We start from the raw sequence: 26,271 nt of genomic DNA, 5'->3' as shown, positions 1-26,271 counted from the left end.
AAGGTTCTATTAGAGCACCTTTTTTTTGGGGGGGGGATAGGTTTTGCTTTTTTGTTATTTAAGCTTAATATATCAGACATGAATGCTATTATGCAGCTACAAACTAGAACTTCGAAGCTGCAAATGTGGTACTCGATTCCTCCCTCCTAATCTTATTGATATGTTTCCTGTACATACTAGTCTTTATTTCCGTCAAACTCAATCTGTTAATAATTCTCAATTCCCGAAACTATGAGATCCTATGCAAAATTCACTCCACTCGTCACCTGCCAAAGGCGGTATAATTCTTTACCAAATATCATTTGTAATTAAGTGTGGTTCCAATCTTTCCAAAGCAACCTAAATACTTCATGTAATGTTTATGGCATAAAGTTGGCGACTTCGCCAATTGTTTTACTTTGTATTTCGGTTGTTGCAGTTGTCGTGACGAACACCCTCATTGGCAGGTGCTTATCCTTTTCAGTGCGAGAACAGCCAGGCTACAAAGAGATACAAATGAAGAAATGAATAGTTAATAATAGCCTGCGAATGTAATACAGTTGAATTTACTGTGCATAAATAATATCTAAACCTCCATATGCGTTGAAATACTTTTAATCATAGTATTTTATGAAACGTTTCAAATTAGTGTGTGGGGAAAGGGTTGTAAAAAAATTAAAATATTTCTTAAAAGATGTTTACTTGTAGGGTGCTTCAATGTATTTAAAGTTAAATGTACAGAAATATTTCAAATGAATGTATTATATAAAAGAATGTGAATTATTCATTACCTATAACAACTTTTTTTAACCTCTTTATTATGGACCCATTTTACTATGTGGGAATAAAGTAAATGTACTCTAGCTGTTAAATCAATCAGTCAAAGGGAACAATATTTTTTCATGGCAAAGCCAATGTAGAACGGCAGGAATAATCAGGGGGTACCTGGCGCACCCAGAAATCACCGCCCTCACGATAATTAGAGTAATTAAAGTGATAGCCTATAACGGGATAGTACCTGTGCAGGGGCCGATGGTCTCTCACTGGTCAACACAATGTCTGTTGCCACTACGCGACGCACTCGCAGTTTGAGTTTGGTTCGGATCTGAGTGAAAGTTAAAAAAATGCATCGTATAGGCTCAATTTACATCTATTAAGAAAGTCAGATGGTCGTATGCTACACTTTACAGGCACAAAACATTTGTTAGTTGATGTGCGTAACTGTGCCTGCACTGTGAGACTATGTTGACGGCATACTGCATATGCGCAGTGCATTAATTAGCTGTACTGGACAGGATTTAAGAATTGTGGTGGAGTCCCACAGTAAAGCAAATGCCCGCAAAGACTTCAAGAAATCAAGTCACGGACAGATTCAATACCTTATCCATTGTCTGTAGATATCAGGTTTTGGATTATGTAATGTGTAATTGTATTATTTTCACGTTCTTATAAGTGACGCGATAAGCCATTAAAAGTGCCTCAGGTAATTTAGTTTTTAGCTTTTGCAATTGTGATTTCTACTTTCATGGGTCCTTGTTTTGTTTTGTCTTGCTAATTTGTGTGCGACTCAAATGTAGTCCTTCTGTAATGATAATCATATCGTCAAATCATAGCAATGTTTTTTTATTGGCTATGAAAAAGAGAAAACAAAAATGTTAATTTGAAACAGATAAATTATTAGTTTTGATGTTGCAAAACAAGTACATGAACGTCGTTTTGTAAGCAAGTGTTATCTAAAAGATACAGACTGGAACAAACGAATGTCACTGTTGTTCTACATATAACTGATACAAAATATATGGGGAATTTGCGTCAATCTGCATGTGAACATCTTATTGTGACAATTGAAGAGCATATTTTGTGCATTCTCACGAGATTTATCTTGATTTTTGAACGACTTTGAACAGCTTAAAATTATCGCCATACCGTAAATTGAAGGTATTCGGGACGAAACAAACGCCATGCACTGCAACATTTCTGATATTAGGGAGTTTTCGCAAACTCGAGAAGCTACTATAGTAACAGCGGGTTTGGCCCACTTCTCAAAGATAAAAACACAGATGTGGAAAATCTATGGGAAGGCATCATTCGTTCGTTCGTGCAAAGAACATCAGGGAGTACATTATCTAGATAGGAAGACCCTTGTTAAGCCAAAAGATTGTCTCATCATCGAGCTCACGAAGCCCGGAAGCGCCGTGGGGGGATTTGTAGATCGGACAATCATCAATGACATGATCCATAGTTTGGATCTCTCCACATGCGCAATTTGGTGATGATTCGGCTCCAATTTTATGTAGGAAATATTGTGTACGGCCAACTCCAGCTCTGATACGGTTTAGGTTGACCCAGGCTTTACTTGGGAGGTCGCTGCCACTTGGTTTTGCACAGGGCTTTGTGATGAACTCCTTCAGGTTGGTAGTGGACGAATTCCACTGGTCTGACCAGCGTTTTGCTATCCAAGTGGCTAAGGTGGAGGAGGGCTTCTCAGGCCGCAGCTCAGCAGCCTGTGTTGCAAAGTGTCTTCTAGGGAGACGCTGTCCTACAAAGGCAGAGGGGGCAGGAAGAAGGCATTTATCACTGCCATGCTTTTGGGCAAGCTTAGTGTACTGCGCATCTCGTCTGAGCTGAGCTGGTGGTATTTCAGATAATATTGGCAGGTTGCTGACGGGTGTTGCAGTGAGTGTTCCGCTGATTAGTCTCATAGCATCATTGAGGACAGCATCAACCTTGTGTACATGGGTGCTGTGGCTCCATGCAGGTGCAGCATATTCGGCAGTGGAGAAGGCAAGAGCTAGAGGGGAGGTGCGAAGGGTGGTGAAATTAGCTCCCCATCCGATTCCTTGCAAGCTTCTTTAGGAGAGACACTCTGGTTTCGGTCTTATGAGCTGTGGCTTTGGCATGCTCGTGGAAGGTGTGGCTTCGGTCAAGAGTGACACCGAGGTACTTTGGTGTTGAGACGAATTTCAGCCTAGACCCATCTAGTGAGATATTCAGCTCTCGGTTGGCGCATCGGTTAGCCAGGTGGAAGACGGAGGATACAGTCTTTGGTATGCTTATCTTGAGATGCCATCTGTTAAAGAAATCGGGTAGCATCTTCAGGTCCTTCTCCAGTTATGTCTCGATTGCCTCGAAGGAGTGGTTGTTGAACCCTAGTGCGGTGTCGTCTGCGTAGGAATACTGCATGCATCCCCCCTTGGGCATATCAGAGACATAGATGTTGAAAAGTATCGGAGCGAGGACAGAGCCTTGCGGCACACCATTGCGGAGTTTCCTCTTCCTACTGCATTCACCGTTTGATGTTTCAAGGACAAATGACCGGTCTTGTACAAGCAGCATGATAAATTTTACAATTCTTACATCTGGAATGGTCTGGGAAGGCATGAAGTCAGCATACAGCGAGACATCGACCAAACTTCTCGGAAACAGAAGGATAAAACCCCAGGACACTTGGATAAGCGACGAGATGCTCCAACTTAGTGATCAGAGGGAAAAAAGTTCAGCAGGAGAAGTAATAAGTGATCCCACCAAAGGAGCCCGCTATAATATCCTAAACAGGGAATTAAAGAGAGAGACTGAAGGGTGTAAGGACAAATGGATCCAAGATCTATGTAAAAAAAGCACCATGCGGCTTAGTCCAGAGAGGTCTACTCAACAATCAAGAAAATCACGTGGAATCCAAATATCAAGAAAATGACGGGGGATCAGCTTAGTCAGGGAGGTCAACCGTAGTCCAACTGTTTTACTCTACGACAAATTGCAGAGAAACAACTTAAAAAGAACAGAAGCTTGTTTTGTTGTTATATAGACTCCGAAAAGGCATTCGATTCGATAAGGCAAGAAGTTCTTTAGGAAGCTATCAGATAGTGAGCACTAATTTTTTGTTTGGCCCTCGAAAATGTGTTAAATCGCAACCCCCCCCCCCTTTGGCACCGGGGGGGGGGGGCATCTCCACAAAAAGTTAAAATTAACTTGTTTTTCCACGTTTTTTCCCAGGGGATGGGGGGGGGGGGGTGTGGGGGTGGGGCCGGGATCCCCGGGCCCCCCTGGATCCGCCACTGGGATATATATATATATATATATATATATAAGGTTTTTATTGTTAATTCGGAGAATATATAAATCCAACAAAAAAATTAAAGGTCAATTGCGTCATTAGTATGGAATCTTTAGTCTTGCTTTTTTTAAAATGATTATTTTTACTTTGAATAACTATGCAAATGGACATTGATTTCTATAATCATAAAAACTGCTCTCGAACTGCCTGACCGAGTTTTGACTGGATTGTATTCGTTACTTTTATGTAATGCTTTTATCTATACCATGCTCAGTGCACACAGAACATATATCTTATTGTCGAATTAACGAAACCAGTGTATTATTAAAATGTAGTTTTTAAGCTTCTACCAACCTTAAATTTGTTATGCAAGCTTTCATCCAGTCCTTTGGACCTTCTCAAGCTAAATGATCAATCTGAGTTACACATTTGCTTCGCTGCACTGCCTGGTGTCCTGCGATCACTGGACCAAAGCTAGGTGACAATAGGTATCCAGATCCCCTGTTTAACCATGGCTTAATCCTCTTAATCCATGTGGACTCTTTCAACTTTCTTGACCAGAAGTTGCTTTCAAAGTCTATAATCAGGGCATCTTCCCATCCAATGTTATATCCTGTGTTAAAGGCGTGTTCAGCTAACGCTGAATGGGATAGGTTGTTCAATCCGAGGGCTCTTTTGTGTTCTTTGAAAGTTCTGTAAGTTTCCCCAACATATGAATTGTTACAATATGTGCACGTAATCTTGTACACAGTACCTGTTTTTCTCTCTCTAGGAATTTTGTCTTTTGGGTGGACCATCTACTTCTTAGTGTGTTAGGGCTTTTGAAGGCAACACTGATGTCCGTGTCTTGGAATGCTCGTTTCAGGCGAGAGGATATAGGGTTAACAAAAGGATGGACTATTATGTTGTTTACTTCTTCCTTTGCCTTGGGGGTGGGGGGGGGGGAAGCCTTAGTTCTTATTCTGTCATTCGCTCTTTTTCTCATCCATGCTGGGTATCCACATGACATAAGCGCCTTGTCAATATGTTGGAATCCACTCTGGAGTGCATCATTGTCCTAGGTTACATTTTCAGCTCCCAGATACAATAAGCTAGCATCTCCCACCTTTGTGCTGAGGAGGCGATCTGATTCAACGTTCGAATAAGAATAGGTGTGGATCGGTTTCCTGCACACACTGTGGATACTGAAAGGTCATCATTCACAAAAACCTTTGTGTCCAGGAGGTTCAGTGAACTTTGAAGCTCTTCCTTAACAGTGAACTTTATGTGTTGGTCGATGGTATTGATGTAATTAGTGAATTCGTCAATATGCTCATAATCAATGATAACAAAGGAAAGGTGTCGTCAACGTATCTCCACCAAATCCTGGGGGTGAGGGGCATGAGAGAAAATTTCTTCTTCCAGATGTTCTAGATATAAGTTCAAAACAACTGGGGAGATAGGTGAGCCCGTAGGTGTTCCATGTGTTTACTGGTAAAGGTTGCCATTGTAAATAAAAAAAGTGTTACTAAGGCAAAGTCTCAACAGATTGCCGATTTCATTTTGGCTTAAACCTGTTCTATCATCAAGAGTTTGGTCCTCCTGCAACCTTTCTATCACAGTATCCACAACTTGTTTGGCAGGAACACTAGTGATGGAAGGATGCCCTCATTTTAGACTTTGAAAGCAACTTCTGGTCAAGAAAGGTGAAAAAGTGCATATGTATTAAGAGCCAGGATTCAGCAGGACACCAGGCAGTGCAGCGAAGAAAACGTGTAACTCAGACTGATCACTAAGCTTGAGAAAGTCCATAGGAGTGGATAAAAGCTTGCATAACAAATTTAAGGTTGGTAGAAACAAACTAAATGTTATTATTATCTCCAACTGATGAAAGTTTTCTGTATCAGTGTATTATTGTTTGATTGATAGTTTTTTTTCTTTCTGCTTTTAGAACCTTAGAAGAGAGATTACATGAATACGGTTTGTTACTCAGCGGCCCTCACCCGCTGGACTGATTCCATGGCGGTTCGTGGCCTGGACCGTGGCTTGCAAGTAGGGGTAGTACGCGCTGCATGATGGCGCCAATTATAGTGTCTCATGCAATAAAATTTCAATTATCTTATCATATTGCCTCCAAAAGAAAACGCTCCTTATTTGTACACGTTCACATTGTATGGCCTATACTGATCCAATATTTCATGAACTAAAAACATCACAAATCGCTGATATTCACGTTTTTCAAAATGGAATCTTTGAGTACAGATGTTGGATAAATACTATACCACAAACATTTCGAAAAATGATTGTGTGCAATAGTAATAAACATTTTTACCCCTACACGACATTCATCTGATATTCATTTAACTAATCCAAAACTCATTATGCCCTATAAATTGAAAAGACACCATGGTCCGGATATTTTGAAATGATTTACTTGATAATATCGAAAGCTTTTTGCCGTCAAATTGTTGGCAAATTTGGGCTCCCGAATACTTTAGAGGGGCTTTAAGATGACCAATTTCTTCACCTGCACACACCCACATGAATGCACTTGCAATTTTTTCCTTTTCTTTTCCTTCTTCCACCTTTTTATTTAGATAATTTCTAGAAAAACAGTGTTTTATACGTGACATCCCCATTCTCCCAGCTGCTATCCACTCAAGCATTAATGCTTATAACATTTGGCCTCTGCATTTATCTTGATTCTTTGATATACCTCCATACTTTCGAGTTCTCAATTATATCTATTTTTGTATTTCAGCTGTCATATTTCATGTATTTTATGTAAATTAATTAATTATGTACTATCAGTAAAGTTAAACATTCGTATTTGATTTTTTTTCAATAAATGGAAAAACATCTGCTAAACAAATAAAAACAATTAGCTTACTTCTTCATTTGCTGCAACTTGAAACACGAGAAGAAAAAAACCCTAGGACAGAAAGAAATGATGACAATATTAGTTTTATAGTTTTGCTCGCTCGAAAATCACTGTAATTTATAAGCTGATAAACAGGACTGTCATTAAATTTGCAAATAATATCATATTATTTTTTTTTTAGAATAGTTACAATGGAAAGGGAACATGCATCGCTATACCCATCCACGCAAATTAGGGAAACAAATTACTAGTAATATATAATCATTGGTTCGGATGTTCCGCTTCTCCCCTCCGACGCCAGGGTCAAGATATACCACTTACTACATGTACTACAGACTCAGTCCAACACAATGTTATGTATTATTCAATTGATAACATAAAATATAGGGGATGAGAATTAATTACTGTTACCTGAAGCGAGTTGAGAATGGCAAATATATACTGGAAACTGACATGAAGATTCACAAAGATTCCGAAAAGCCATGTCAGACCAATGGTAGGTGCCAAGATCGCGACGGCTCGCAGACTGGACCTACATAAATGACAATCAGATAAGGCAAGATTAAAAAAGGACCATCAAGGCTTTCTTAAATATACAGGCAGGCGCGTACGCAGGGGGGGGGGGGGGGGGGGGGGGGGGGTTGGGGGGTTAAACCCCCCCCCTTTGGAAATTTTTTGTGTGTAAACCCCCCTAAAAAAAACCTAAAACCCCCCCCTTTTGGATTTTTTTTTTTTTTTTTTTTTTTTTTTTTTTTAATTATTAAAAAAAAAAAAAAAAAAAAAAATTATTCCCATGGCCGACCTAAAAAAGGTGACCCCCCAACGGAGCAAAATGTCAAATTTCCAAATTTCGATACCAAAAAAAAAAAAAAAAAGTGTCCTCTTACCCCCCCCCCCCCCCCCCCCGCTTATTCAGCGGTCGGCTGAGTCGTTGCGATTTTTTTGGGACCAAAAAAAAAAAAAAATGTGTCCTCTTACCCCCCCCCCCCCCCCCCCGCTTATTCAGCGGCTGGCTGAGTCGTTGCGAAATTTTCGGACCGATTTATAAATGTTAAAACCCCCCCCCCCTTGAAAAAATCCTGCGTACGCGCCTGTATACAGGGTAACGTTTAGCTCATCAAACATACACAAAGTATGCGCATTTGGTTTGGCATTCAACTGGCGATATGTTGTCGGATATCTCAGATTATTTAGATCTTCCTGCATAGGTAGTTGAATTTACTCATGACCGTAATATGTGATCTTTAAAATGAAAAGGAGAGAAATATATTGTAAACGCTTATGCATAGAATTATCTTCCTTTGTCGTACACAATGGCCCGAATTCACAAAGGAGGTTTGTCGACAAACCTTAGTTTTCGTGCGTCATATGACGCGTTTCGAAGCGTTTTTACTAACCAGGAAAACGCGTAAAAACGCGTCATATGACGTACGAAAACCAAGGTTCGTTGACAAACCTTCTTTGTGAATTCGGGTCAATATAAATCATAGTTGCAATGGAGAGAGAACTGCACCGCCGCACCCTTAAGCGCAAATAAGGGAAAGTAAATCCATGTATCACCATTGGCTCGGATGTGGCTTGGTGAATATACGTATACATATACACATGTATATGTCTTAGGGGCGACTTCTTTATAAAGGCCACCTGTCCATAGTGGCCATCTATTTTGTCTACCTTGAGAAAGAAATATATGTTGTAGAACCTTTCTAGAAAGACAACCTGTCTACAGTGGCCACTTGTCCCGTTTCCCTTCAATAATTGGGTGGGCTTAATATGCAGGTTTGACTGCATAAATGTTCATATTTATCTGTATATTCATTTGTATATTTTTATGTATGAATCAAGAAGGTCACGCAAATCGAAATTTCGACCAATAAAGAGATACACTATGAGTGCGTGCGTGTATGTTTCTATGTATCTCACGTATGTGATATTTATTCATACCATAGCTTATTCATCTCGGATTTATTCTTGAAAGCCTTTACAGATGAGAACGACCGCATCGCACAGAAGAACGCACTAATGCTCACCTGTTCCAAATCAGGAGATGAAAAGGAACATAATTATTATGTATTATATAAGATATATTTGCAAGTATCATAAGCTATAAAAGTGATAACAATAAATCAAAGGCCAAGTCCACTCCAAAAATAATTTGCTTTTAATAGATGCAGAAAAACAAGAGAAACAGAACAAAACAAATTTGAGTAAAATCGGATATCTAATAAGGAAGTTAACCATAATTTTTTTTCAAAGTATGAACAAAACTGTGGAAAGTCACTACACAAATTGCCAACTTTGTAATCCGTTTGTGACGTCATTGCCTCACTATTTATCAATTGCTCTATATATTCTTGTCTCATCAATTTCCCTTTTTATTCCCCAAAACTTCATTTTTTTAATGGCTTTGGCTAGGTTTTATGATTTGTATCATGTTGCGTGCATGACTTTCAACAAAATCTTTGTATGCACTCAAAAGATTTTATACTATTTTCTGAATATGGTATATTCATAATCATTGATTTTTTAAAAATAGTTTATCAAAATTCACATTATTCATAATTTAATAGAATAAAACAAAATACATGAGTTATATGAGTGCATCCACGCGAAAACATAGGGCCTATTACTATCAATATAAGTTGGATGCTGGTGTGAGGAAAAAGGATTTTTAGGGTGAATTATTCAAAATGTATATTATCAATATAAAGAAAACATTTAGTGGATGGTAAAGCAATGACGCCCCAGACTCATCAGTTGCCAATTCGTCTAGTGATTTCAGAGTTTTTCATGTCTGTAAAAATTCATAACTCTCTTGTTAGTTATCCGATTGTGCTCAATTTCTTTTTGATTGGTTTGCCTGATTTTTCCGCTTCTATTGAAAGTAAGTTATTTTTGGAGTGGACTTGCCCTTTAACTATTGAGATGTTTTATGACACTGCAACTAGCCTATCCGATAGGCGTCGGGCTAAATGGCAAGTGTACTAATCGCGTTATGGAGACTGACATCGGCACGGGTGTCAGCTCGGTCTGACGCCCGCGCTGATGTCACTCTCCATATTTAACGCGATTAGAATACTTGTAAAGCCCGACGCATAACCGGATAGGCTACACTTCAACCAACTCAGATTAATTTAATGCACAATTGCAAATGTTCTGTCATTTTCTAGTCTACAAGTGGCTAAATCAAAATATAAAAGTTGTTGCTTTAATTTCAAACAAACTTGGAAATGAATATTAAACATTTCTCTTAAAATGACAAGTATAGTGTTCATTTTTTTCAGTTTTAAAGCCACACTGTCTACTTGTAGCTACTTGTTCCCTCTATATAGCAAACAATGCATACTCGGTGATCATTAGTCCCCCATGATCCTCTTTTTCTTATGTTAAAGGTAATACAAAGTTTTGGTAAGGGGTCGTGAATTTTGTTTAAATGAACATATTGGAAGCATATGCGATCCTACAATATTTAATGATCGTTGTCGCGGTTGAAATGGAGTCTTAAAGATACTATGTCCCTTTCGCAGCCAACCTCAAATTCTGTAGAACTTTGCAGGAATTATGAATATGTCATGTATGTCCTATCTGTGAAATTTAAACGTAAGCAGTGTCCTAATATTCAAATTATGCAAGGAAACCCGTTTACTTGCTAGACTTCACTGTCAAACACTATTGTCAGTATTGAGTGACTGACTGACCTTTTCTCTTCTTTGGTAATAACATACATAAAATGAGCTGTAAAGGACTTGTCTACATCAATAACCCACTTCTTGTAATGGCCAAAAGTAAACTGTTGAATCTTTGCACAGCATAAAACGTACGACCATGCGGTACAATGGTCTGAAAATCAAGTCGATTTGACAACTAATAGTCATAATTTTCCCACTTGAAGACATTTTCAAGCCCCCTTTATTTTAAGGGGAGTTCTAAATTAGTATTATCTTTCAAATGCCATTTGAATCTAACCTTTTCATTTTTTGGCCTGCAAATGAAATTGTAAATAATTAACTCTTTATTTTGTATAGCTCCCTCTCACGGTCAAGATATTAATTTAACTATAAAACAATGTTTCTTGACTATAATCGACCGATTGGCAATTCCGTTTGGAAATTATATATCACAACTACATATTCTGAGATTTTCGCGGTCCCATCTACCATTGTATGGCCGTAGGTGGTATTTAAAATTTATCAAAATTTACCGGGAGCACCGGTAAATTTTGATATTCAATTTTTCTCGAAAGCAAAAGTGGTTTAGGAGCTAATTTTTTTAGTGCTTATAATACATCTACATAGGCATCCAAATATCTCAAAATTGTAACAAATCACTATCCAGCCAATTTTTAAAATTTACCAAAACTTTGTATTACCTTTAACTCAGAGCTGAGTTGATGAGATAGCCACCTGTCAATGACCTAGCTAGGTGATCTAATCCCTCCTTGCTAAACTAGTACAGGTGGCCTTTAAGGTTAAGCAAAGCTTGAATAGAGCAGAATTCTAAATCCCATCCTAATGCTTTCTGACTGTTAATTGCCATGCAAGATTTGTCAAGATTAAGGATTATGCATTCGATTTTCTACATTTTTTGCGTTTTGTTAATGTAAACACAAACCACAAGAATGGCGATGACAGGACCGATAGATGCCCAGACGCCTCCCTGCTCTGTGGACAACCAACAGCTGGAAACAAAAATAGACAGGGAGAAGATGTTATTCTGGTCGGTGGCGTAGCTAAGAGGGGCACGGGGTACGTACCCCAATCACATGGCGAAAAGGGACGACTAAAGGAAAAGAATGGAAAAGAGGAAGGTGGAGGTAACGTGAAGAGATTTCCACATGAATGACTCTCACATCCATTCCCTAATCCACAGTTTCGCTGATCGCATTTTATCCGTCGAGTAAGATTGACCATCCCTCGTAATTGAGGTGTCCCCTTAATATATGGATACATGAGACGCCACTGATTCAGGAAAAGTGTTCATCATTTCCATTTTGGTTTAAATAGTAAAATCCTTTTTGTTTATCGCCCTTTCCTTCTGTGGCTACAAGGCGCGTCAAATTTGCTCCGAGATTTAGGATAACATAAATCCATTCCACAGAGTATATCCTTGTATGTTTATCGCCCTTTCCTTCTGTGGCTACAAAGCGCGGCAAAATTTGCTCCGAAATTTAGGATAAGGACCGCTTTACCAAAGATAAAAACACTCTAAACGCCACTTTAGCCAATGTACATTAAAAACAAGCCATGCCTATTCGCACAATGTTATATATCTTATATGAATGATTTGTGCTTCTTTGTTTCTTTAAATATTACCTTTAGAGGGAATTATTTCTATAAGATCCAACTAAACTTTCAAATACGGATCGTTTCCTTCTACAAAACATTGTACAATGATGAGGATTATGACAGAGAACATCCAAATGTATGTAATTTAGTTAGTATGCTACAAAATTGGGTAGAATGATTTAAAAAAAAGACATTCTCACTAGGATCCATTTGTATACAATCCACTCTTAATAGCGGCTGTCAGTCCAACAATCACTGCAGGAATTCCTAAGAAAAACGAAGAAAACAGGGAAAGCCAATTATTTGTTTATATTTGTATTGGGATATGAAGATCTGTTTGAGTCATAAGTAATTCAACGTTATTGTATTTATGTATGTATACGAATTTGAATGATTATGTTCAAGCAAATGTAATACAGTCTTATCAATGCCTGAGACACTCCAATAAAGATTGTTATTCTCTCACATGGCCAGATATTAAAAACAGTTCAACCCTTTCCAGATTCAAAAAGCTAAGCAGGGAAACCTTATCTTCTTTTAAAATGTTCTTGATATTCTTGTTCGCTCTTCTTTTCTACTGCAGGTAAATATGTATGTATGTAGATATAGATTTTTGCTGCTGCTGCAAGAAGTGCACTTCTCTCTTTTCCTTGTTTATATTAATGTTCGATGGCAATTTTTTTCCTATAAGTATTGTTGATTTTTGTATGTATTTAAATTTGGTGGCCCTGTTTATAAGCCCTGCTCTCTCCGGGGTCAACACCCTCATTGTTTTATAATATGTTGTTTGATGTTACTTATTCTGATTGTTTACATATTTTGATAGTTGAACAAATAAATGAATTGAATTGAATTGAATTGAATATCCATTGAGTCCATCTGAGTGGAGAGGGAATGTGGGTATAAAAGCTCCTCGTCCGAGCATGTGAGCACCCAAGATCGAACCCGGTAACCCGACAAATGCTCCGGGCTTTATTTTGGCAAAAGTATGGGGTTAGGCTTAGGGTTGCAAAATCATTTTAGGTTAGGTTTAGGGAAGGATAACGGTCATAGGTCGTTATAGTGTTTTGTCCACAGTTGAAGTCGAGAATTAGGTTTGTGTAAGAAATTTATGCTGAGCAATTGCCGCAGGAGAAAATGCTGTTTAACCTTGACCAGGGACTTCTTCACCAATACATCACAATGTCCCTACAAATGCTTGGAGCAGGGATATGTGATATCCCTGCTTGGAGTAAGGTGATGGTTTACATGCAAAGCTCACCCCATCCAAAGAGGGCATAGTGCCACTTTCCCACTCGAACTTTAGAGAGCATCTGATATCCTAGTTGCAGAAGAATGTAGATACCCTGACCTAACATCCAACAGAACACAGACAGGAACGCATAGTGGGTGAATCCTGCTACAAGACCGCACAGTACCTGATAAAGATTGAACAAGATATATATCAAACCGCTGTTTGACCTTCATGCTTAATTCTGATCTTACATGTTCTGGGCTTTCTTTCATAAAACCTATTATCAATAACAACTGTCACATTTCTATAACACATTAATAAAATACAATGATTTCAGTAGCTCTTAACAGTTATCAGGTTATGGTAACTGACATGTAGTTGATAAAAAACAAGTTCTACAAAACGGGGCATATGTTTTACTTCCACCTGACAGGAGTTTCTGACGTAATCTATACCGTAAAATGCATTGTGTGCTGGTATTGGTTATCAGTGCTAAAGTGCTGGCGTAATTATTTTCTCAAACCATTTCGAACGCATATAATAACAATGAACATTGTATAACAATGAGACAAATAGAATAATACAAAACAGAATGATATATTATCATTCTTTAGAATTGACAAACTTGTTTATTATTTTCAACTGAAAAAAAAATATATAGAAAAGCTTTTCGGGGTAAAACTAATTGATCAGTGAAGAAATATGAATTACATTCCAACGAGACGTTCGACCACAACATGACCATCATTTTTTTTTGTTTTGTTAATACTATTGAATCTTAAATTGATAAAAGTCATTGATCATGCGCTTTTTCATATAAAGATTAAATATCAGAATCAAATGTATACCTTGATATTTCTCGCATGCTCAACTCCAGAGATGAAGAGAACTTGAGCTATAAAGATGGCGATGCATTGGTTCTTGATCAAGAAAATTCGAGTACTTAAAATCCTGAAAAACAAAGTTAACGATAAGAAATTAAAGAATAGAATAATTTTCTTATTACCTAGTTTTTAAAGAGTATCAAGGATAAATAAAAAGAATATCTATATGTCAACGCAGTTGCTTTAAAATTGCGGAATCTATCAAATAATCAGGTTGCATATAATCCTTACTTCAACTAATCAATCATATGAGAAAGGGTGCATACTCCTAAGGTTCGTAATTTTACAAAACCATACAAGGTTTATACAGTAGGTTTGCGGGTGCACCATGTGAGAGAGAGAGGGAGAGAGGGTTGAGGAGTCCTGAAAAGGACTCTGACTCAGTAATCTTTCTTGGGGGTGTGGTAGTCCTGGAAAGGACTGTTTGTTATCTTTCTTAGCATATGGTTCTAAGGAGAACTATAGCGCTTGGAGAGGATGAGTGGCTCGACGTTTCGAACAGGTTGACTATCCGTCGTCAGGAGTGGAGAATGGCTGGCGTGCGTGAGCTTAAGTCACCAGGGTGCGGACGTCAGGGAAAAGTAGGTGACCGGGTTGGCTTGAATCATCGGGGAGTGGGCATGGATGGTCGGCTGGTACGTCTGACTGTCCGTCTGGGCTAGGGTCTCCGGGTTGCGGACTTAGGAGAGTTTCGAGTCGATGAGTGGAGTGTGCTGTCACCACCGCCTCCAGCACCGCCCTCACCACCCCAACAGACACCCGTACATCAACCACCGCCATCCGCCGAACCCTCAAAGCAGCCGCCAGCCTCACAGCTACAATACACAGCAGACGACAACAGACTACAACGCCGCCTACGTCGGGGACACACACAGCGTCTCGCCGACAGCACACCCCACTCATCGACACGATATGTGACCTGAATAGTTTCAAAAGAATTGTTTGTTTGTTTGTTTTGGTTCACCTGACTACTAAGAAACCACGTGTATGCTTGTAAGTAAGCAACAAGGGATCGACGGTTTTAAAATCTCTCCAAGTGACTTGCTAATAAGGATTAATATCTACCAAAGGGCAATAACGCTTCAACTTGGTTTCGAGCCTGGGACATCCCGGTTACGAGACCACTGGTCTACCACTGAGCCATCCCGCCTCCCTTCTTTTGTTCAGACTTTTAAAAATATCACCTTAATTGATTTGACTGGGTCCTGTACATACCTGACAGAGAAAAGGATAATCAATGCAATGATAAGAGATACGATTGAGATGGAGGTCCCAATGTATGTGATGATCGACAGGCGTTTGTCGTGGTTAGCTGAGTTCTGTTTAAAAGAAAACACAAAGATACATATTTAACAAACTTGATATTTTCAAAGAGAATGAAGAGACGAAGACCTTCATACATTCTATTTAAAAAAAATGAAAATACCCTTCATTGCTCGTCTTGCAATAGGGGTCACTTATAAATCAGTCATGTACTTAATATCTAATTGTCATGCTTAGCATTCAACATTGCTTGTGTTTGATTTTGGGTTTTCATGAATCTAAGTTTTACAGCAAACAAAAATTATAACAAGTAATCTCAAAATATAGTAGTGGCATAATTCTGCACGATTATTTATATGCAGATCGATTGATTCCTGGGATGGGTTATTTTCCCGCTGCAATGTCTCCATCAAGCTTCCGAACATGTTTTGTAGAATTCGTGTTGCTTATTATAAGTCGATTTCAGCTGTATGACCTTTTTAGACATGATTTGACCAGCATACTCAGAGAGGTAGGGTGTAAATGGCGGAGACGAATATGCAATCAAACTAAAGTCATGACATTTTTGTTCACAGTTTGCCTTCATTTTAATGTAATTTGTTTGCATTTCCTCAAACTAAGTTTCAATACACATTTAGTTTTATCTATCCTATTAATCTATACTAGAAGTTCTTACTACGTCATCGGTTAACATTAAGATGGCGAAGTTGGTAAGGTGGTTACAGGAGCAGATAATGACGTCATCATCCTCGTTATCCTCATTATCATAACCCCCATCTTTCCTGGTACAGCCATCGGTTGACCATGCCAAACGTCCTTCACTAAAATAACAAAAGATTGAAATAGTGTTCGATTTGAAATTTGTACAATTATTTGCATTATCATTGTTTTCGTTGTAGTTGTTTTAGTTCTTCTTCTTCTCTTTTTTCTTCTTCTTCTTCTTCGTCTTCTTCTTCATCTTTTTTTTCTTTCTTCTACTTCTTGTTCTTCTTATTAATATTATTATTATTATTATTATTATTATTATTATTATTATCATCATCATTATTATTAATATCATTATTATATTTGTTGTCATTGATGTCATAAATATTGTCCTAATTATTATCAGTATTAATATTGATATTATTATTGTTATTATTATTATTACGATTATTAATCATTTCTTTCCATAAACTTCGGTTTGGAGTCAGTCCGACGGTGTGCATAACTGAGGTGTGAATACGAAAAAGGATTACTGACAGAAAGGCAAAGGGTATAGGAAGGTGAAAGAGTAAGGGAAAGAAAATGTTTAAGCTACCTTTCTATCATGAATGCACATGTCGGTTGGTAGTCTTCATCAGGAGGCTAAGTATGATAAGTAGAAGAAGACAGTGAGAAAAACATGAAAGTTGGGTCTTTTGAACTGCTGCTTAATGTTAACAAAGAGTATATAATTACATATATACATATATACACATATTATATCAATGCAGATTAAAAATCTTGGACACAACAAAACAGAAAATGGAGAACAGAAGGTAGAGAGGTAGATACAAATCATCTTTTTCATGTTTTCAACAATGAATGTTTGCAATATTTTGAGAGGGCACCACCCATCTTTCTCATTTTTTGGGGGCACTATATAGTCATAATATCATAGTAATCTGGTTCACTTTTGATGTCATTACCTCCTATCCAATTTAATATAAAATGGTGGAAACTCACTAAGCCGAAAGGGGTTCATGCCTCAATCGCTCCTTCTTCGTGGAATCGAGCAAAAGTGGTAACCCTTATTTATACCGTGAATGTAATTTCGTCAACAAATTGATACAGAAAAATCTTGTTTTCCGACTATGGAGCGACGTTTGACAGAGAATTAATTATTTTGCATAATTCCAAAATATTGATAGCCTACAGCGCTGCCATGCACCTCGAGGGGCGGATCCAGGATTTTCCAATAAAGGGGGGGGGGGGGGGGCTGAATTTGAAAATCGCGCTGACCGATTTTTTGCTCAGTGGGAGGGGGCGGGTGGGTTAAAGAGCACAATTCTTTTTGCCCAACTCGTGATAATTTTTTTAGCGGCGAAGCAGCTAGCCGGCGAATAAGCGGGGGTGGGGGGGGGGGGGGTTGGTGATGTTAAGCAGTGATTTTGTTGTGGCTCAACGAAGGGAGAGGGGGGAGAGGGTGAAGTGAACACTCCTTCTTTTTATTCTTATTCTTAACACCCCCTCCCCTTGAGCACCAAGAAAAAACAAATCTTTTTTCCCAGGGCGGGAGGGGGGTGTTTATTTTCATTTTTTGTTTGAAGAATGTAAAATTAAAAATATTTTTTTTTACCTGTTTTTTGCCAGGAGAGTCCCGGGCCCGTCGGCCCCCATTATTCTGCGCCTGTGCGCCTGTGCACCTCAGCCCCCCTCCCTATTTCGAACGCTACTGCACTTAGTTGATTAGACATTACAGCTTTTGTGGGTGAAACGCAGTTTGTCAAAAATGATTGATGACAAGTGTTTTTATTATTCTGAAAGCCTAACAAATTTACCAATTAGCAAATCCCCAATACTTATTGAGCACTTTCATAGATACAGAACGTACCTCGCATGTCATATTGTGAGCACACTTTCAAGGTTGACTTAATCCTTTATAAATAGCTCTAATGTTACATATTCATGAAGTAAAATATCAGATAGAAATTCACGTTAAGTAATTCTTTAAACCTTTGCATTGATTACAATTGTGGATCACGGCTGTTGAAGACCAGTCTAATATGTAATTTAAACATCTATTTTCATCTTGAGGGGAGGCCTATTATAACATAGAAACTTAATATTGGCCGTTCGTGAGTACATTTGTACAACTCGAATTTTATTTTACCACAGATAACCTTAAACACATACACATTACATATTTTAAATGCTACATATTAACACAAACTTTATCTTATTCATTCGTCGCATATTATAGGACGGCTGTTAAATCGATAATAACATTTTTAGTTCCTCCCATTTGTTGACTGATGGTATATCAAAAGACATTTTGATATTCATCAGTTACCAGCGGGAAAAAAAAATGAAATTGGATTTGAGTACTTTTGTTTGCAAGATAAATTGCGGCAGAAAAGGTGATTAGAAAATGCATCCATTCGTCCATAGCCTTCGCAGAGAAGAAAAAAGGCTTCATATTGTAAAACCACACACACGTATTGTAGACATGTAAAATTCAATTAGGGTAAGTGCAGGTATTGAAGCCGTAACAAGCGGAACTGATCAAAATGATTTTTAAAGCATGAATAATATATGTAATATATCATATAGAGCAAAATATTCATACAATTCTTTAAACACCAGGATACAGAAAACTTTTTCAAAGGACATATTTGGCCATTCATGAATAAGTTAATTTCGTGTTCAGTCTGTTGTCGGTCTTGTGTTAGTGTTATTGGTATGACTGAGGAAACCCCATATTTCACTCTTTTATCTCTCTCTCTCTTTTGCTCTCTTCCTCCGCCTCCACCTCTTCTTCTTTCCCCCGTCCCCCGTCCCCCCGTCACCACCTCCTCCTCCTCCTACCCCACCTCCTCTCTTCCTTCATATATTTAGGGGAAAGGTTTGAATACAATTCAATTCAAGTTTATTTCCAAAATCTGATTTTAAAAAAAAAATCAAAACAAATAAAAAAAAATAAAAAAAATAATAGAAAATATCAAAAGATAAGCAAGAATACAAGTCAATACATATAACATGACAGATAATGGTGGGATCGAAAATAGGCCTACAGGCTTGTCTGTGGTCAACCCCTTAAGTTTATACATGAAAGTCAATTTAACAAAACACATGAACTAAGTAACTAACAATACAACAACACCAACTACAATAACAAAACAAAACGAATGGGTAAAAGGAATGGCAGAGGAAGGGAGAAGGCAAATTAACATGAATTTAAAAGATGATTTGTATATGTTCGTTTAAAAACTGGAAGACTTTTGGCACATTTTAAGGTATTCGAGAGATTATTTCACATGATTGGCCCTGAGCATTTAATAGTACATCTAGAGACATTATATCTATAATTAGGGACATATACACATTATTTTTCTGTCTTATATTGTACATATATTTGTTCTTTATGAAACCATTTTCTAGAAATTTCGGCAAGGTATTGTTGATATATTGATACATAAATGTGCAGGTTACAAATTTGTAAATATCATATATAGTTAATGATGTCATTAAAAAAAATAAAGGATGTGAATGAGAGTAAGGCTTAGACTATGTAATTATCCTGATTGCACGTTTTTGTAGAATGTGAATACGATTTAAAAGATATTTTGCACAATTTCCCCATACGATGTTGCAATACATAAGGTGAGGCAAGATCATAGTAAAATATAAATTAAAAAGGATATGTGTTGGTACAATTGCACTTATTCTACTAATTGCACCAATTGCTCATGACATTTTACAACATATGTCATCGACTTGATATTTCCATGTCAAATGATTATCTAATATTACTCCTAAGAATTTAGTTGTATTTACAACTGTAATATCAAGCCAGCAAATTTTACATTCATGTGATTTATATCAAAAAATTTGTTTTTGGTGTGGAATACCATGCACGATGTTCTATCAGTATCTAGATTCAGGATATCCATCAGTTACCAGCCGAAGAAAAAATGAAATTGGATTTGAGTACTTATGTTTGCAAGATAAATTGCGGCAGAAAAGGTGATTAGAAAATGCATCCATTCGTCCATAGCCTTCGCAGAGAAGAAAAAAGGCTTCATATTGTAAAACCACACACACGTATTGTAGACATGTAAAATTCAATTACGGTAAGTGACAGGTATTGAAGCCGTAAAAAGTGCAACTGTTCAAAATGATTTTCAAAGCATGAATAATATATGTGATATATCATATAGAGCAAAATATTCATACAATTCTTTAAACACCAGGATACACTATCTTTTAAAATGCACATATTTGGCCATTCGTGTTAATTCGATTTCTTGTTCAGTCTGTTGTCGGTCTTGTTTTAGTGTCGATGGTATGACTTAGAAAGCCCCATATTTCACTCTCTTTTATTTCTCTCTCTCTCTGGTTCTGGTTCTGGTTCTGGATTTTACTCCGACAAAGCGGGATCCCGCATCGCGTCAGAGGGCTGACCTGGGGGTTGACCTGGTGGAATTATTTCCGATTGGTGTTTGTGAAAAAATCGCAGAGCCTTTTCTTAAAAATGTCTATGTTTGGGGCGTCTAGGATGTCATGAGGCAGGTCGTTCCAGTATTTTACAGTCCACGGGAAGAAGCTATTCGAGTAAATTGTTGAGTTGGTTCTAGGTCTCTGGAAGGATGATGGGTGTGTGCGTCTCAGTTGGCGAGATGGTCTGGTTAAGTAGGGGTTCCAGTCAACGTCTACGAGGTTTGCGTTGATTTTGTACATCATATTGAGTCGGGCTATCTTTCGTCTGGTCTCGACGTCAGTCCACTGGAGAGAGGTTATCATGGCTGTCACGCTAGATGTCTATGTTTGGGGAGTCTAGGACTCTCTCTCTTGCTCTTCTCCTCCGCCTACACTTCTTCTTCTTCCTCCCATTCCTTCTCCTCCTCTAATACCCTCCTCCTCCTCCTACCCCACCTCCTCTCTTCCTCCATATATTTAGGAAAAAGGTTTGAATACAGGGAAGTTCAGTCATGGACCTTTTTTCGGCATTCCATGACCTATAAACAACATCAAAAATGTTCATCAGAGCGAGCCACATGATGCTGACAATCTTCTAACATCTAAGTAATAAATTATTTTAGAATTAAAGGGATGGGAGAGTAAGAAGATGAGAAGGGATTGGAGGGAGGAAGCTTAATATTTGTACCACCTTATAGACATCTGGCTGTTCCCCCCTTTTATTTTGATGTTCATTAGTTAGGTAATTTTAAAAGAAATTTGAATTTGGATAAAATGCAATTTAAACATTTATTTTAATCTTGAGGCAGGCCTATTATACCCTAAAAACTTGTTTTTGGCCGTTCGTGAGCACCTTTGTACAACTTAAGTTCTATTTTACCACAAGTTACATTACACACATACACATGACAAATTTCCTATGCTTCATAATAACACAACCTTCAATCTAATTCATTCATCGCATATTGTAGGACGGCTGTTAAGTCGATAATTGCATTTTATTTCCTTTCATTCGCAGATTGATGTTAAACATCAACAGACACTTTGATATTCATCAGTTACCAGCCGAACAAAAATGAAATTGGATTTGAGTACTTTTGTTTGCCAGATAAATTGTGGCGGAAAAGGTGATTAGAAAATGCATCCATTAATCCATAGCCTTCGCAGAGAAAAGAAAAGGCTCTATACTGCTAAACAACACACACGTATTGTAGACATGTATAATTGAATTAGGGCAAGTGAAAATTATTGGAGCCGTAACAAGTGAAACTGATCAAAATGATTTTCAAAGCATGAATAATATATGTAATATAATATATGTGATATGTCATATAGAGCAATATATTCATACCATTCTATGTATACCACGATACAAGATCTTTTTCAATGCACACGTTTGGCCATTAATGAATAAGTTAATCTCTTATTCAGTCTGTTGTCGGTCTTGTGTTAGTGTTATTGGTATGACTGAGGAAACCCCATATTTCACTTGCTTTTATCTCTCTCTCTCTTTTGCTCTCTTCCTCCGCATCCACCTCTTCTTCTTTCTCCAATTTCCCCCTCCACCACCTCCTCCTCCTCCTACCCCAACTCCTTTCTTCCTCCTTATATTTATTGGAAAGGTTTGAATCCAGGAAAGCTTAGTCATGGACCGTTTATTCTAAATTTAATGACCTATAAAGCAACAGCGAAAATGTTCATCAGAGCGAGCCGCGTGATGCGGACAATCTTCTAACATCTAAGTCAATCGATTCTTTTGAGAATAAATTTCGATGTTCATGTGTTTGGTAATTTTAAGAAAATTTAAGAAAATGCACTAGATTAACGTACCTTCAACAAAGGCAATTTCAACGTGACATTTTCCTTGAAGGGGGTCGTGGTTAGTCCAGAGATCAAAATGACGAAAATATCTGAGTTCAGTTCTCCAAAGCTTCAAAATCAGAGTGAGAAAAGAAAAATAACCCCATTCACTTTAGATTCAATCCTTTGATTAAGAAACAAAAACAAAAAATGTAAATGTAGAATATCCTCCGCTCCAAAATAAGAACCTTAATACCGGCCAGGGTGCTGACGATAATCATAATCGTGATCACCTGATCAGGAAATATTCAGTTGAGGAAAATTGAAACTATTCAGGTGTTCATGCCGTGTTCGACATTTCGTATAAAGAAGAGAAAATCAGGAATATGAAATCTGACAAAGAAATTAATTAATGGTATTATGCAATCCTGCAATAAACACGCAGAAAGGTTAGGAGTGTTTAATAGTTTAGTACATGTATTTCCTAATGAAACGTAAAAAGATAAAATCTGCCATTCGGATTCTATTTACAGTAGAATAGGTTTTTTTTTAAAGAATTATTTTAACCCTTCTCTATTTAAATGTTATATTACATAAATCCATCTTGCTTTTAAAAAAAAAATGATCATTGTAAACCGCAATAGTGTTAGAAACTGCAGCATGTTTCCCAGAAAAAGTTAACTACAAAAAATAAAATAAATGCAATGAACAGAATAAATATAACAATAAGCTGCCTGTTGACTTAATCGTTGACTTAATCATTGTCTTGCTAAGAACTGCATATTTATTGATATACATGAATACATCCCATGCGTTCAAGCTCAATATTGAAAGATGATATTGAATTTAAAGACAAATGCTATTAATCATGCATATGGAAACGATGTATCACCCGCTCAATCTGGCTTGCGTGCAAAGAACAAATAAGCATCAAAGAGTCACTTGAGTAACCCTACACAATGTATAATACAGTGCGTCCTAGAAGAAACAAAACCGAGAGAATTATCGATGTTTTATCATGACTTAATCACAATAATCATTATTGAATGACACATATTTGTAATGATTAGATCCTCTTCTTTTATCTGATGCAACTCATATGATGCATATTTCACGCATGAGTGATTAAAAACAATTTGAAGAGAGGAAACCAAAAGTCATTTGGCGGGCGGTATCTGAATTTCAAAGAGAAAATCACATTTCCAGAGAGTTAATTTTTTACCCTTTCATATGACAACTCAATCAGGAAAAATGATCCAGGAATAACATAGTTCTATTTGCTAAAAGTAATGCCTGCATTTCCATAATTTGATTAAACGAATTCGTTTTCACTGGCTGCCTGCCGTGGCCAAAAACAAAGTTGACAAAAGACTTGAATTCGTTTCGTTGTTGTCGATCAGTCATGCATCAAGTCTTTCGTCTTCTATTATTGTGATAAAGTTATGATAAAACATCAATAATTCCCGGATTCATTTTTCTTGGAGGCACTGTATAAAACAAAATATGGCACTTTCTTTGTACTTTTATCTAACAAATCATAGTAATACAGCACAATGTCTTCACTTTTTGCGAGATTCAATTGCACTCCGGTCCCTCTCGCTAGCCCTTACTCGTTTCATGGTGGTCGGGCGGCTTTGGGATGAGCGACTAATGGATATACTAAACGTTAGCTTTCTTCCGGTATTAAACTCGTTTCGATTGGTTGTATTGTCGGAATTTACCCACTTTCATAATGGAACTACCTGCCAGATGAAGCCAGTGGCCCGTGACCCCTTGACTCCACACTGTGTGGGAGTTAGTTTGTGGTTAACTTCTTTTATGAGACAAATCCAAGCAAGCGTTTCCATATGATGGAATAACTGTTACATCCTAGTTGAGAACAGCATTGTTCTACATAATGCTACTTTGTATGTTGCAGACTACATTGAATCACAATTTTTTCTAAAATTTGAGATTCGAAAGTTGAAGAAGTTTAAGCAAAATGTAGCGCCTTACCCCTCTCTCCCAGCAACAGATGCATTGGTAAAGTTGAAGACTTCTCCTGAGAGCACGGCAAATACTCCAGAAATCGCGGTAGACACATTTTCTGCAAAATCAAATGGTATTATTGAAATATAATAGCTTGCAGGAAAACGAATTGAGTCAAATTTGTGCGAATTCCCTTGTAAAAGATTTTGTTGTTTTAATGTTACAACGAAGTGACATTAGATTATAAAATTAATTTTGTTAGATAGTTTTCTATCATGGTGCGTCACAGGCAACACCAGTCGTTGACGCGGTCCCACGTCAGCAAATGACGCCTTTTGTACCTTACGGCACACACGTTACAATTGTGTTATTTTCCTTACCTGAGATTATAGAAGCCAATGGGATGTCAACAGCAAGAGCTCGACCAAATTCTTTAGTTACCTGTTCCTCATCTCCGTCAAAAGATTGAGCTAGGATTTCTACCATAGATATGAAAAAAAACTTTAACTAACGAAAAATATTGACGAGGGTTAGGATAAGGGTTAGGCTTATCCTAACCCTAATCCTTGAACATTCCATTGTTTCCATTTTCATGAAATATCAAACAATAATGTTTGTTTCTAGTCTTTCACAGCAAACATGCATCCGTTCGAGTGCAAAATGACGGATGAAAATGCATAACTCATAATCGTTTTCAAAATGTCTTGTCAACTACATTATTCAAACAAAATGGTAAATTAAAAAAAGAATCGCATTTTAACCAATTTAATAACACGTACATTGATATTACGGGACCTACGACCTGACATCACAAACTGGGGATAAACGTTAGTTCGATTGGAAATCATAAATACCAATTAGAATGCAAACCTTATGAATTTCAGGTCTCTTACACTAGATACAAGGCGTCAGACTGATATTTAGGTTCCAGTCATGTTTCTGACGAGGTAATGCCAAAAATTGGTTCAAGATCTTTCGGTCTTATTTAATAATATTGATGGTAATCCTCTAGGTTATTATTCTCTGGCATTGTATAACCATCAATGATAATTGATAGCAAACTTACCAATGCCTTCTTGCTGAATTATGATGGGTTGCGTGCCAATATTAGAAAGCAGAAGATCTTCAAGAATCTCAGCGATCAGTTTGATCTTTCCCTGTATTACCTCGTTTGTAGTTACAGAAGAAGTGTCATTTCCCTCTAGGACCAAATCCAACGCTTTAAAGGTTTTCTCTTGCTTATCTGAAATTGATATAGTCAACTGGATAGCATTATCGGATACGGAGTATTAGAATCTCTTTAATTTTACCATTTCCATTGGTAAAATTCCTGGACCGTGTAAAGGAATATACAAACAAATATTGATATCAACCCTGATAATATAATCTCAAAGTAGGGGAATATACCAATGTCTAAAAATTGTATTTTGTAGATGCCCCTTTTTTGGCAGAAAGTGCCCCTTTTAGTTGGTGCCTCACCCCGCCCACCTTGGAAGACGCCCCGCCGCCCCTGGTTGTTATTGTTGTTTGCATTATATATATTTTCATATGAGGAAACAAATAAAGTTTGATATGGGTAAATTCAACAGATTTAAAACATTCAATTCTTCACGAAGTACCAAATGTCGTATTTAATTAAATATCCGATGTAAATACACTTTTGACCATTTGTTTTTACCCACAGAAAAACAGTGAGAGGGTCATACACAAATTGATAGTACATTCTGACTTTAAAAAAACATTAAGTGATGATGGCAAGAAAGATGAGGTTAGGATAATTAAGA

General features: G+C 37.5%; 1 protein-coding gene across 1 annotated transcript; it reads right to left on the bottom strand.

Annotated features, from left to right (window-relative positions):
• Positions 1 to 69: 69 nt before the first annotated feature.
• Positions 70 to 25,725, bottom strand: LOC105436585 (adhesion G-protein coupled receptor D1-like). Its single transcript, XM_030990937.1, has 16 exons — positions 25,554 to 25,725; positions 24,868 to 24,966; positions 24,515 to 24,605; positions 22,550 to 22,649; positions 16,860 to 16,906; positions 16,236 to 16,380; positions 15,512 to 15,615; positions 14,261 to 14,363; positions 13,440 to 13,596; positions 12,379 to 12,445; positions 11,505 to 11,571; positions 8,838 to 8,923; positions 7,305 to 7,425; positions 6,903 to 6,944; positions 998 to 1,084; positions 70 to 479 (listed from the first exon to the last, which is right to left on the bottom strand). The coding sequence occupies exons 5-16, from the start codon at positions 16,868 to 16,870 to the stop codon at positions 360 to 362; spliced, it is 1,110 nt and encodes a 369-aa protein (XP_030846797.1). The 5' UTR covers positions 16,871 to 16,906; positions 22,550 to 22,649; positions 24,515 to 24,605; positions 24,868 to 24,966; positions 25,554 to 25,725; the 3' UTR covers positions 70 to 359.
• Positions 25,726 to 26,271: the final 546 nt, after the last annotated feature.

This window comes from Strongylocentrotus purpuratus, unplaced genomic scaffold (genome assembly GCF_000002235.5).
Source record: "Strongylocentrotus purpuratus isolate Spur 01 unplaced genomic scaffold, Spur_5.0 spur5_scaffold_19, whole genome shotgun sequence".
Lineage (NCBI taxonomy): Eukaryota > Metazoa > Echinodermata > Echinoidea > Camarodonta > Strongylocentrotidae > Strongylocentrotus > Strongylocentrotus purpuratus.
The sequence above is the reverse complement of the archived record's forward strand: the minus strand, read 5'-3'. Positions and strand labels throughout refer to the sequence as shown.

Excerpts from the sequence above, each read along its gene's own strand:
- LOC105436585 (XM_030990937.1), bottom strand. Across the intron at positions 15,616-16,235 it reads TAATGTTAACCGATGACGTA|AACTCAGCTAACCACGACAA; the intron begins GTAAGAACTTCT and ends TCTTTTAAACAG. Across the intron at positions 12,446-13,439 it reads CTATGCCCTCTTTGGATGGG|GAATTCCTGCAGTGATTGTT; the intron begins GTGAGCTTTGCA and ends CGTTTTTCTTAG.